The sequence below is a fragment of the Mixophyes fleayi genome, chromosome 11 (genome assembly GCF_038048845.1).
Source record: "Mixophyes fleayi isolate aMixFle1 chromosome 11, aMixFle1.hap1, whole genome shotgun sequence".
Lineage (NCBI taxonomy): Eukaryota > Metazoa > Chordata > Amphibia > Anura > Limnodynastidae > Mixophyes > Mixophyes fleayi.
Window position 1 is genome coordinate 14444156 of NC_134412.1, and position 13133 is coordinate 14457288.

Here is a 13133-nt window from a genome sequence, read left to right on the forward strand (position 1 = left end):
CGTTCCGAAATTTGATTCTTGAAAAATTCTGCAGCAACTTCTCTTATCTATACTTATCAGGGACACTTCCTAAAATTCCTGATAACTAAAGAGATTCTCCTGCAGATGGAGATAGATAGTTAGGTTACCTACATTGTCAGACGTCTGTACTCTGGTCATGTTATGTGCACATTAAATGTTAATATTATATAGTTTTTTGACTATTATGGACCTAAGTTTTAATATGTTAATGTTGTATTCATAGATATCTACTCTCCTGGGAGGCTCCTGAATAATGTGGTGACCTCCTGGACTCCCATAAAAGAGCAGGCAATTTTCCCAAGGAACGCTTCCATAAATGTTCTGTATTCTACACTGCTATTTAATATAAAATGAGTTCTGCAGTTTAGTGGCTGTGAGAGGTAGCTGTAGGCAATAAGAAACTTGCTTGAGAACTTAGAGCAAATCCCACTGTCATGACTTTATGACTCTGGAAAAATCACTTTGCCCCCATACCCCAAACCTGAAAACTAGATTGCATGCTCTATTGTTTAGGAAATTTGTGCAAGAACAGTTCTGTGTACATCACTGCTAAAGCAATAAATAAAATTAATATAATATTTTTTCTCCCTTTTCAGCTCAGTGCTTGTTCACATGCAACGAATGCTGGGTTATTGGTGGTACGGAATGCTGTAATGTAAAGAACACAACATGTCCACTACCAGGATGCATGACTATGTCAGAATATTGTGTAGTGGGTATGTATCCTTTTACACAGAGCAGTAAAATGTGTCTGAATGTGTGAGGTTTGTATTGTGGTATGATTTATAATATGCAAAACACCAGATTAGTATGAGAAAGACAGTACTTACACACGTATATAATTATATAGTTTTTTTTGATCATTATCTTATTATTATTTTTAAAAAATATTTATAAGGTGTCATATACGGTCCACAATGCCATATCTGACATATACAGTAGAATAAACTACACAGACACAACAATACATAGTACATTACATAACACATTCTCAGACTAAACACAACAATACAAGGACCAGACATCTTCTACTTAACAGTTCACACAGATAACTTGGTGATGTGGATCAAGTTATTTATGGGACAGTGATTGAGAGTGATGGTAATGTGAATTAGGCCTGGGCTCAAGAAAACAGGGGTAGGAATACAGGCCTAGAGGGTGATGTACCAGTAAAAGGAGTACACGAGGAAAGAGAGCTCCTGCTCATAAGAGCTTACATCCTACAGGGAAGAAGAAGACACAAATAGGATGGCATTATGTTGGCTAGTTGAGGAGATAGCAAAGACCAAGGAGTTAGGAGGAGGACGGATAAGCTTAAATAAATAAATTAGTTTTAAGAGCACATTTGAATCCTTAGAGGGAAGCTGCTAATCTGTTAGGGCATGGGAGATCATTCCACAGGAGACAAGCAGCCGGGATGTGGAAAGAGGTAATCAGTGAGACAGCTGTCATTGGCAGAGCGGAGGAGGCCGGAAGGAGTGCGGGTAGATATGAGGTTCAAGATGTAGGGGGGAGAGGAACATTTGAGGGCTTTGTAGTTGAGGATGAGCAGTTTAAATTTATTTCTGTGCGCCAAGGGGGCCACGGGGAGGCAGTGTAACAACTGGCAGAGAGGGACAGCAGAGATAGAGTGCCGGGAGAGAAGAACAATGTAGGTAGTGGTAGTGAGGGTAAACTGAAGTGGGGGCATGACGGGACATAGCTAGGCCATAGAGGGGGAAGTTGCAGTAAGGAAGGGGAGAGATTATAAGAGAGTGAATAAGTGTTTCGCTAGTTCACCTGTCATAGTTGAAGTGGCCTTGACTTCTCATTTGGTGGATGTGGGGAGAAAAATAATCAATTATTGAAACAATGCATTTAAATTGCATGAAGTCTAGATTTATTTAGCTACATTTATATTATAATACATTAATACACAAATTCCATATTCTCCCAAAATGGAAATGTAATGAAAAAGTTTGCTTTGAGAGTTTTCTTTTTCAGTGCTTTTGTTTGTTTGATTGATTCTTTTTAATTACTATTTATTTGTTTGTTTCATTTTCTTAAAGAGGATAAACACTTTCGGTCAATAAGAAAAACATGTGGAAATGAATTATGTAACCTATGCTTAACCGTCACGACCGGCCTTGACTTTAATGTTCGTGTCAGCACTCAGTGTGGCAAAGGAGACGGCAGTAATGCAAATCTAAATTTCACAGGTAAGGGGAAATGCATGCAAGGTTTTCATTCCTAAATGGCCATTAACCCATTAATACAACTATGATGATTATAATAATGTCTAAAAGAAAGTTGTTAAGAAGAGAGCAAGGAATCACTAAGAGCCTAAACTGGAACATAAAAGAGTACACTTTCTTGCATATTTATATACAATATATAGAGCTACAATTTTATCAGACTGTGGGAATATATATCCATACACTTGGGAATGTCAAAACATGTATTATCACTGTAGATCAACTTAAGCGTTAATTTGCATTTACTGAAATACCACATTAGGATGATGCTGGTCAAATCTGTATATTTTACTTTTACTGATTTTTACATTGTTAACCTCTTCATGACAGGAGATAGTTTGGCCAACAATAACGTTTGCTATAAAAAAAAATGTAGGCCTCAGTAGGATCCCCCCTCTGCTCCTTTTCCAGAATTCTTCCTATAATAACTTTTACATAATTAGTGCATCCCCTGAAAATGTTAAAAATATGTTATTACTTAGGTTTCCTTAGTATAGAGGCATATAGGGATATTTCCATTTCTCCCAGGGAATAAGACCCAGGCTTGCCCGCTGTATGGCGTAAAGGGATTAAATAACCCTCCATGCTGATAATAGAGTTTTCTGTAGCTTAAATGAAGAAATTAGCACTAGGAATATGAGGATTGCACATATATATATATATATATATATATATATATATATATATATATATATATATATATATATATAATATATATATATATATTTGCAATGGAACAGGGGTATAAGATGAAGTAATATAATCTCTGTAGCTGAATACAGTAAAATTCCCCACTGTGCACTTTCCTGTAAATGACAGATGATGCTGACTGCAATAAAAGATGTGCACTGTTTTATGCGAGTAGCGATCTTGCAGTCAGTATATGAAAGTGAGCAGGGAGAACTTTGAGGTGCAAATATATGTCCCGATTTAGAACAGTTATCACACGGTTTTTTTTGTTTTTTTTTTATCATATGAGAAAAACTAAAAAAACAGATCCAGTGAGAGGTGGGAAGAGTTGCCGCAAACAATGTGTGATAAATATTTGTTCCTCGACAAAACAATGTCTATTTGTCAAAAATGCCTGACTAGTAAAAACTTCTGCAGGACGATGAAAAGTTGTACAGTCATATATTGTATACCAGTCATGGTTCCAGTGATGCTTCACCAGTATAAAGGACTCTAGTAGCATGTGATATAGGTAGAACTTTTGGGGTGATAATAGTTGGCAGCACTGCGGTGGGTGGTTGTGTAGAAAGAGTCCATCATGTTTTTAGCTGCCATATTAAAAGCAACTAAACCTATTCTGGCCACGCCAGGATGTCTTGAAAATTATTAGAGGAGAGTTAACAATGAGCTGGGGGAGGGCTGGTTGTTAGTGCCAACAAAGGATGTTTAGTTCACTGGCTCATTATAGAATCTTTAACAGTGGATCTTGCAGCTCTTTCTTAAATTAAAAATAAATATTGCTATGATAGTAATGAAGGATGACTTTGTCTAACCTCATCACCTATCACCACCCCACCCTTCTGCCTTCAGGACTTTGCCCGCGCTGCTCGCCACATTTGGAACCACCTGCCCCACCCAATCAGGTTCCTGTCTCCTGTGGTCATTTCGCCTTTAACTAAAATCTGTAATCTCTCTCTCTCTCTACTGGTATCTTTCCATCACTATTCAAGCACGCAGTGATAGCTCCTATTCTGAAAAAACAAAATTCCGACCCACACACTCTCTGAAACTACTGCCCCATTTCTCAGCTCCTGTGTACCTCCAAACTGCTAGATAGAGTTGTGTAGATGGGCTGTGCACTGTATACTTATCACCAGTAGGGTCTGTGCATTTTATATTTGCCACCAGTATGGGCTCTAACTATATCCTTGCTAACAATATGGTATCTGCTTTTGAAATAAGATAACATAACAGAATCTACTTTGTATTGTTTCCACTTCATAGGTTTGATAGGAGCCTACTTTTTGTTGTTGGGAACCCTGCACCTTTAACTATGTAACTCTCAGTCTGTAGCTTCCCGATTACCTCTACAACCCTCTTAATATCATGACATTGTCCTGTTACAAAACCCCCATCCTTACTAACATAAACACTTAAATGAACCGGTCACTGCCTCCTGGTGCTGTGATCAATCTAATTCTGAATGGCTATAAGCTGTTATACTCATACACAATTAACAAACAGATTCTGGAAGAGCCGGGAGTTAAGACCGAATACAAGAAGAGACTCAAACCTTAATCAAATACACAATTAAAGCATATAAAACTATGCTTTTTGTGGTACACTATTATATTTATTGTTACCATTACCTTAGGATAGAAAAGTAAAGCACAGAATATAATAACCTGTGTATATCTTGTGCAGTGTTTGTACCTTTTATATATCAAGAGACATCTATAAATCCATTTAAATAGCTTAATTGTCTATATATTCATTCAGCTCCTGTACTATAGTAAAATGACAGTATCAATATCGGATTAGAGTGTTCATAGGTCTTACTATCTTTACTACTGTGTATATATAATATGTAAATACTTTGTATTGTTTGGTGTGAGCAATATATGTATATATTTTCACTTGCTCATTGTTTTTGCTATATATACCGTATTTACTGCATATTTTAGTGACTCTGTGTGAGTAGTTGGTATCAATATAGAATGTGCTGGTGCTTTTATGCTTCCCCGCTAACTTTTTTTTTTTGCATCATTTTTACACATTTCAGCAGTAGACAGTATGTTGCATACAATGGGTACAATGTGTTATGTGTGTGAAACAGCCAACTTGTTGGTTGAAAGATAATAAAAATGAGGTTATTTAGAAATGTAAATTTTGTTTTCAGAAAGCTGTAATAATTTGACAACCAATGGCCTAAAGTGTCCAAGATGCTATAACGGTACCAGTGCAGAAGGCTGTGCAGATAACGGAACTGTTGCGTGTGTTGGAAAAGAAATGCAGTGTGCAGACTATGCTGGAGTAGTACAGTACTCTGGTAAGTAACCACTTGCATCAACTAGAGAATAGCAGAGGTCAGACTGGTAGCATGGTAATAACAGACACATATATGCAGTGGAACAGATGATATTAAATACATCCCTTGAGACCACGCAAAACTTAGACAACTGTTCAATCAGGGTAACTATATGATTCAGAAGTCCAGCGATTTACAGTATTCAATTCTCTTTGTCATCCAAAAACAGATGAAAGGCTAAAAATCATCCTTCAACTTTAAATTCTGCTTTTAAAAAGACAAACCACCACAAGGATGTACATATATCCGGTCAATATGCAATTGATGATGATGAATGACTGGCAGGATATATAAACTGGGTCATAATATCACCCCAGAAATTGTTGCTGAAATCAGCAACAATCTGGTTCAAGCACTGTGCCCGGTTCAGGTTCCCCTGTACCCTGGGTAGGAATATCGATGCATATATGCTCACTGGGAAAATAGGTGGTGGTAAAAACTAAATAGTAAACTATAAATATTACAAAAAAAAAAAATACAAAAAAATTTGTATGCCCTGGACATGCACCTAGTTAGTCTATATTTTAAACACCGTTATATACAGTATATAGTGTGTATAAAAGTGTTTATACACACTATATAAAAATTGTTTCATTGTGCAAGTTCCATGGACACTATTAAGAGGAAGGAGCAGGGCATTAAGCCTGGTGCCCTGTGTGCTGGCACTAACGGTACCCTGAAGATGGTGTGTTATATAAAGGATAAAACAATATTTATTTTAATGGTTTGTATAAGTCCAGCGTGTTGTCATTTGTCACTTTTCTTATACTCTTTATTTCGCAAGTTAAGTTGATGCTTATATATTGTAAACATTTATTGCTAGAAATAAAGTGTTCCATTTGGAATTTCACAAAACACATTTTTTTTTTCGTTTTGCAGATGGCAGCGTTAATTATATCTCTTATAAAGGCTGCATTGTGACAGGTGGATGTCTGGTAGGATTTTTAGGACTTCCAGGCACTAAAGAAATAAAAAGAAAAACATTTAATTGCACAGCTGCAACTAGTACAATCTTGAATCTTCCAAAATTATTAAACTTATAACTGCTTTTTGACTAGTTGTAAACGCAAGTTGAGCCTGTGTCATATTTAGCAACATGATACATGTATGAAGAATTAATAACATAGTTACTGCTTTAGATGTATCGCATCATACAAATAAAACAAAAGATTAAATGTACGCAGGAGTTGTTCTGAAGTTGCTTTTTTCCTTAACAAGATGCTTCCATCAGTGATGTAGCTCACTATTATATATCACTGCACAATCCAAGTAGGTAAACTGCTCTTTTCCTTTTCTATGCAGAACCGATAGTTTATAAGTCATAATGCATATAATAATATAATACACATACGTATGTAAAATAACAAGATAATAGGTTTGACAAAGAAGCAGTATTTGAAGAAAACAATCTTGCAGGACTCAAAGCTACCAATGAACATTTTCGAAAACATCATACACAGGACAAAATTAGCCCTGAACTGTTAGTCATATGTCTTATTTTGTATTCTATTACTTAAATGCAATCATTACATCATAGGCTCTCATCAAAAAATTCTTTAACCGTCTTTTTGTAAAATTTTAAACCACGTTTTTCAACCACACAATTATTCCCTATATTAATCATCTGATACACTTGAAGTCGTCTTTGTTCTCGTTGCAATCTAAAGACAATATAAATCTGTACTAAGCGTTTCCTTTCCCGATACAAATCACTGTTTTATAACTGGCTATTTTATGAAAAGTACAAGTACATAAAGTCATATAATCATACAAATAAAATTCGCTGTGCAGTTTTGGCTTCAAACATGGAAATAAACAAAATAATCAGATTCTGTACATCTTAAATGTTTGACTTCCTTTTAATGTTATTAATATGTTGCGATATTTGTGCAAATTGATCAGGTATAAAAAGTACAAGACTGTTGTATTATTACATTTCTGGTAACACATAGCTTAGATTTCAGCCCCATACTGATCCTGTAAAAAACATTTAAAAGTATTTTTTTCACATATATGAAAGTGTAGTTCAGGGAGTACCACGCATGTTAATGTAAACTTTTTAGTGTTAAAGTTGGCAAATGATGCTATGACTATATCCACCTCCTGAAAGATGCTAGTGCGGATCTTGTTCATGCCAGGATTGACCATTCTTACATTTTATATTCTGCCACACTGGCTTATCGCCCAGTTTCATACATTTCCGTAATACATGGCACACTGTGTTGGCCTGAGTGTTGAACCATAACAGATCAATAATGGATGAATGGATAGGATCTTGGTTGTAACATAGAAAACAGAGAGTTATAGTAAATGGAGTGCATTCACAGGAGGGAAAGGTTACCAGTGGAGTACCCCAAGGATCTGTACTTGGACCAATGCTTTTTAATATCTTTATTGGAGACTTTGGAAACGGAATTGAAGGGAAAGTATGTCTATTTGCAGATGGCACAAATATATGATCTAGGTAGACTAGAGGAATGGTCAATAGAGTGGCAACAGTTTAATGCCCAAAAATGCACAATCATGCACTTGGGTCTCAAAAACCCACCCAAAGTCTAAACATAGTGTTAATAGCACTATTATGGAAACTACTGCGGAGGAAAGGGATCTAGGAGTCACTATTTCAGGTGATTTAAAGACAGGTAAGCAATGTAACAAAGCAATGAGGAAGGCAAGTCAGATGCTTGGTTGCATAGGGGGAGGAATCAGTAGCAGAAAGAAGTAATAATACCACTGTGTAGGTCATTGGTACGGCCTCATCTAGAATACTGTGTTCAGTTCTGGAGGCCGTATCTCCAGAAGGATATAAATACATTAGAGACTGTACAAAGAAGGGCAACTAAAATGGTGCATGGCCTACAGCCCAAAACTTACCCGGAAAGACTAAAATATCTTAATATGTATAGATTGGAGCAGAGAAGGGAACGGTGGGACATGATAGAAACTTTCAAATATTTCAAGCATTTTAACAAAGTACAGGATGGAAACATTCTTTGAAAGGAAGAAAAGTACTAGAACACGAGGACACATTGGGGGGAAGTAGGTTCAGAGGAAATCTAAGAAAAACTACTTCACAGAAAGGGTAGTGCATAAGTGGAATAGTCTCCCATCAGAGGTGATAGAGGGTAAAACAGTAGAGCAGTTTAAATATACTTGGGATAGACATAACAATATTCTTATAAAGAATAAGGGATCAAATAGGGTTTGAGGTTACCATAGGTTAATAAAACAATGGGCACACTAGATCCGCCATCAAATTCTATGTTTCTATGAACAGATTGCTGAAGGTTTACAGTGAAAAAAGATACACATCTTCTTTGCAAGTATCATATTTTAAACCTTGGAAGAACCATATATCAAACATAATACCACCTATTAGTTTTATAGGCAGGTATTGTGTTTGGATCTTTGTTTGTTAGGAAAAACAGCACATATCAGTGCTGGGTAATATGGTCATGCTATATAAATAAATGGTAATAAATAAATATCATCTGATTTCACAGGAGGTGGTTGTCTGCAGGGAAGGACTGGCTACATTAGTAAGTGGCCCATGCTATAAAAACCTCACTTTTCAAAGTAAGTTTTTCCCTCAAAAAAATTGGGTATAGAGACACATTCACACCCACACATACCATCATATATATATAAATAGTATAATTAGGAGGCACTCACAGGACTTTTCCAGATCATTAAAGTATTTATTCCATTAAAAATTGGTAGACCAATTTTTTACATTCATGTTATTGGAGTTCCTGCACCCAGACTGGAGAAATATCTACAAACGTGAGTGCCTTTCCTGTTATGTGTATCATATATATATATATATATATATATATATATATATATATATGCGCGCTCCCTGCGCTCGGCAAACGACCGTCGCCTCTCCTCCACTCTAATTACCTCTTCCCACTCCAGAATCCAAGACTTCTCCCGAGCTGCCCCCCTGCACTGGAATGACCTCCCTCGCTCCATCCGTCTCGCACCCAATCTATGTTCCTTCAAACGGGCACTCAAAACTCACCTGTTCCTGAAAGCCTTCCAACCATCCACTTAACCCCTCATCTACTCTGCAGTTCTCCCCCCTCTCCCCTTCCCCTTTTTCTCCCTCGTATCACTGCCTCCCTTTCGTGCCTTTTTGTCCACCTTCCCTTAGGATGCAAGCTCGCATGAGCAGGACCCTTCTCCCCTCCTGTCTCCATACCGAATCTTCTGCTCCGTATTTACTCCATATGTCTGCCCGGAGTTTCTGAAGCATTGGTACTCTGTGTTTATTGTTCTGTAATGTGTCACCCTGTATGGTCTACTGTTTGTACTATGTAAGGTGCTGCGGAAATGATAAATGATAAATGATAATAATAATAATAATAATAATAATAATATATATATATGTGTATATTTATATATATATATATATATATATATATATATATATATATATATATATATAAAATCCATGGTAAAGGGTCCTTACATCTAGGCACTAATACTGAAACTATTTCACAATACAAGGGGTGCAAATTGGTTTATTATTTTGTACATAAGTTCAATATTAAAATCATAATGTCAGCGAATTGATGATTAAAAATGAATAGATGTAGTGTAGTGTGTTAAGAAAACACACTAGGAACTGAATATTATATTATAATCATCATCATCATCATTTATTTATATAGCGCCACTAATTCCGCAGCGCTGTACAGAGAACTCATTCACATCAGTCCCTGCCCCATTGGAGCTCACAGTCTAAATTCCCTACTATAGACACACACTCACACACACAGACAGACAGAGAGGGAGAGACTAGGGTCAATTTTTTTATTTTTTATTGCAGCCAATTAACCTACCAGTATGTTTTTGGAGTGTGGGAGGAAACCGGAGCACCCGGAGGAAACCCACGCAGACACAGGGAGAACATACAAACTCCACACAGATAAGGCCATGGTCGGGAATTGAACTCATGACCCCCAATGCTGTGAGGCAGACGTGCTAACCACTACGCCACTGTGCTGCCCCTTATAGTTATCAATTAACATTCAGATATATTCACTAAAGTCTTGTCTTCAATAGTTGCATTTAATAACCTAAGGCTCAATATAATTGTTGTTACATATAATAAATATAAAAAATGAATAGTCCAGATACAATGAAGGCTAGTAGAAGTGGTGGTATGGCATCCCACCGTATATACCCCCACTTCAGCCATTAGTTTCTTAGAAACCCAGTGTTCATGTTGCTAATAAGTCAGTAAAACTATCTATTAGTTAAAACACACTGAACAAAAATGTAAAAACATGTCTGCCTAGCACACATGATGAGTCTTCCACAAGTCTAGTTGTCAGTTTTTTTTTACAATTATGTTGGTTAAATTTAATGACATCTGTTTACACCACCACTTGTGTGAATAGTATCAAGAATAAACATTAAAAAACACCTTTACAGGTAGACCCCTGGTAACTTACATCTTGAACCTGAATATACTGTAGGCTGCTGACAGGCACAATAAATGGAATAATAGAAAATACTTGTGCAGATTTGTTCTGTTGTGACATGAGCACAAAAGTGTATTGAAAATAAATTTCTTATACTTTCTTTGTAACATGCATTTGCTAAGGATAGATGCATTTGTGATCTCATTCCTAAGTGACATACTTACCAAGTTTTCAGATAAACAGCACATGTATGTCATGTACTCATTATCTGCCTCCACATATGTTGTTCTATTCACTTTTCCTTTTGTTTATCTCCAGGTGTGTCTGACATTATGGCCAGTGTTAACCCCCTTTACCCTGGGGTTGGACAAAGCTTCCCACACGGGACTGATTCTTCAGCCCTCCCCATAAATATATATGAGTCCCCTGGTTTGATTCAGATGGGCAGCATTACGGCACAGAGCATATAAGTAAAATAAGGTATGAAAACTCTGCTCTTGGATACCAATGAAAGCTCACTCTGCCCATCGAGAAGTGCAGAATACTAGACTTTGAAGTTTTTGATATGGGAGCAGGCCACCTTTGTCTATTTACTTTTATAAATATCTAACTCTATTCATTTATACCACTGTTCATCCAATGACATCTGCCAGTTAGTGTATTCAAAATGTATTGTGTGCATAGTCTTTGAAGTTTTGTAGTATGGATGCAGGCCTCCTTCGTTTATCATCATCAACATTTATTTATATAGTGACAACAATTTACATAGTTCTTTACAATTAGGTTTCTTCTACTCTAAATATCTACTGATGCCGCTGTCCATCTAATGACTTCTGATTGTTACTGCCTCTATACTCTGTGTGATGCATGCAGTGTAACAATCCACATTTAGTGTGTGAGTAGCGTTTAAACATTTTTATCTCTTGCACCCTACACTAAAAAAAATGTTGTTTCATTTATCAAAAGGGCTTGCTTCAGTTGGTGGCATGGCAGATTACTTTTTTTTTGCAGCCACTGCAATGCTCTAAATGCAGTCGCTAAATGTTGTTGCCCAGAAAAAAAACCCTCACACGCAAACACCCTTTTTAAATATATATGTCACTGAATGACCCTTTGAAAATTGACAAGTATTAAAAAATAGAAAGAATTAGAGTATATAGGGTCTGATTCATTAAGGCATACAAAGCACAAAAAGGAGCAAATTTGCACCTTGGCAAAACCATGTTGCATTGAAGAGAAAGGTAAATTTAAAATGTGGGGACAGATTTATATTTGGGGTAGGGCAGGTCCTAGATCACCTTTAAATTTCAGTGAAAAAATAAAGCTATCAAGTATTTGTGTGCTACATGAAAAAGCAGCCAGTATTTAACTTATGTGAAAAATAATAAACTCATTTGCACCCCTTTCATTTTAACGTGGGTTGTCCAGGAGCACATTTGCTCCTTTTTTTTGCTTTGCTGTTCTTAATGAATCCTTTTCATAGTGTTATTTTGGGGTGTGGAGCTGCATAGACCCTCACACGCAAACACCTCACTTTTTTTCAAAATTAATTCAGACCAAAAGCACACTGTCTTCCTCCACTGAATATATTACTTAGTTCAGAATGATATCTAACTCAGTCTATTGTGCTATTATATATGCATAAATAACCACCAGCAGCCACTAGCCGTCTAAACTCTCTGCAAGATTGAAATTAAAAGCAATTGATAAGTAAATTATTCTAGTTGACTGATCATGCAGAACTGCTTTATAATAATCACACAATTCTCTTGCTTTCTATGTCCCTCTTTCATCCTGAACACTATTTTCAGAGCAGAGCACTCCAACTAACTTCCTCCCTACATGCTGTCTGTTATAAAATGGCACTTGAGAAAATTTGGGAGGACTATATATATTGTGAGTTTTGCAAAACAACTTTCCCGGAAATTACGTTTTGACTCATTTTGAGATCCGAAATTGTCGCGCAAAACCGAGTCATGACTTGGTAAATCTCAGTTCCGCTACGTTGGATCTTGTCGAATTTCACCAAATCTGAACCGTTTATCTCTACTCTAAACTATCAAGTATTCTCCACTGTACAGGTATTTTTTAATATAAAATTTTTATAGCTACGGTGATTCTAAAAATCTATCTGTGAATAACTAGTTACTCCCACATTATATTTATAGAAGCACCATAGCTATCAACATTATATATTGAAACATTTATTTGGGGATGTGGATGACACTTAACTGTCTTGTGCTGGGCAACAAACTATTTATAGGAGTGCTTAAAAAGTTTCAGTATTATTTCTATTTACTCTATAGGTAATGCAATGATCAGCTGACCACTTTGCTCACACGGGTCTACTATTGTAAATAAGTCACACTGTATCTTGCAAGTCAGTCTAGGGGAATGTATTTGCTGGGG

At 36.5% G+C, this 13133-nt stretch overlaps 1 protein-coding gene across 2 annotated transcripts in view; it reads left to right on the plus strand.

Moving 5' to 3' along the window:
* LOC142107804 (uncharacterized) overlaps positions 1-6471 on the plus strand; it is a 105469-nt gene extending 98998 nt beyond the window's left edge. For both annotated transcript variants that reach the window (XM_075191424.1, XM_075191423.1), the window contains exons 2-5: positions 618-737; positions 2070-2219; positions 5104-5253; positions 6172-6471. In XM_075191424.1, coding sequence (XP_075047525.1) covers positions 618-737; positions 2070-2219; positions 5104-5253; positions 6172-6335 — 584 coding nt within the window. In that variant the 3' untranslated portion in view covers positions 6336-6471. The remainder of the gene's footprint in view (positions 1-617; positions 738-2069; positions 2220-5103; positions 5254-6171) is intronic.
* Positions 6472-13133: the final 6662 nt, after the last annotated feature.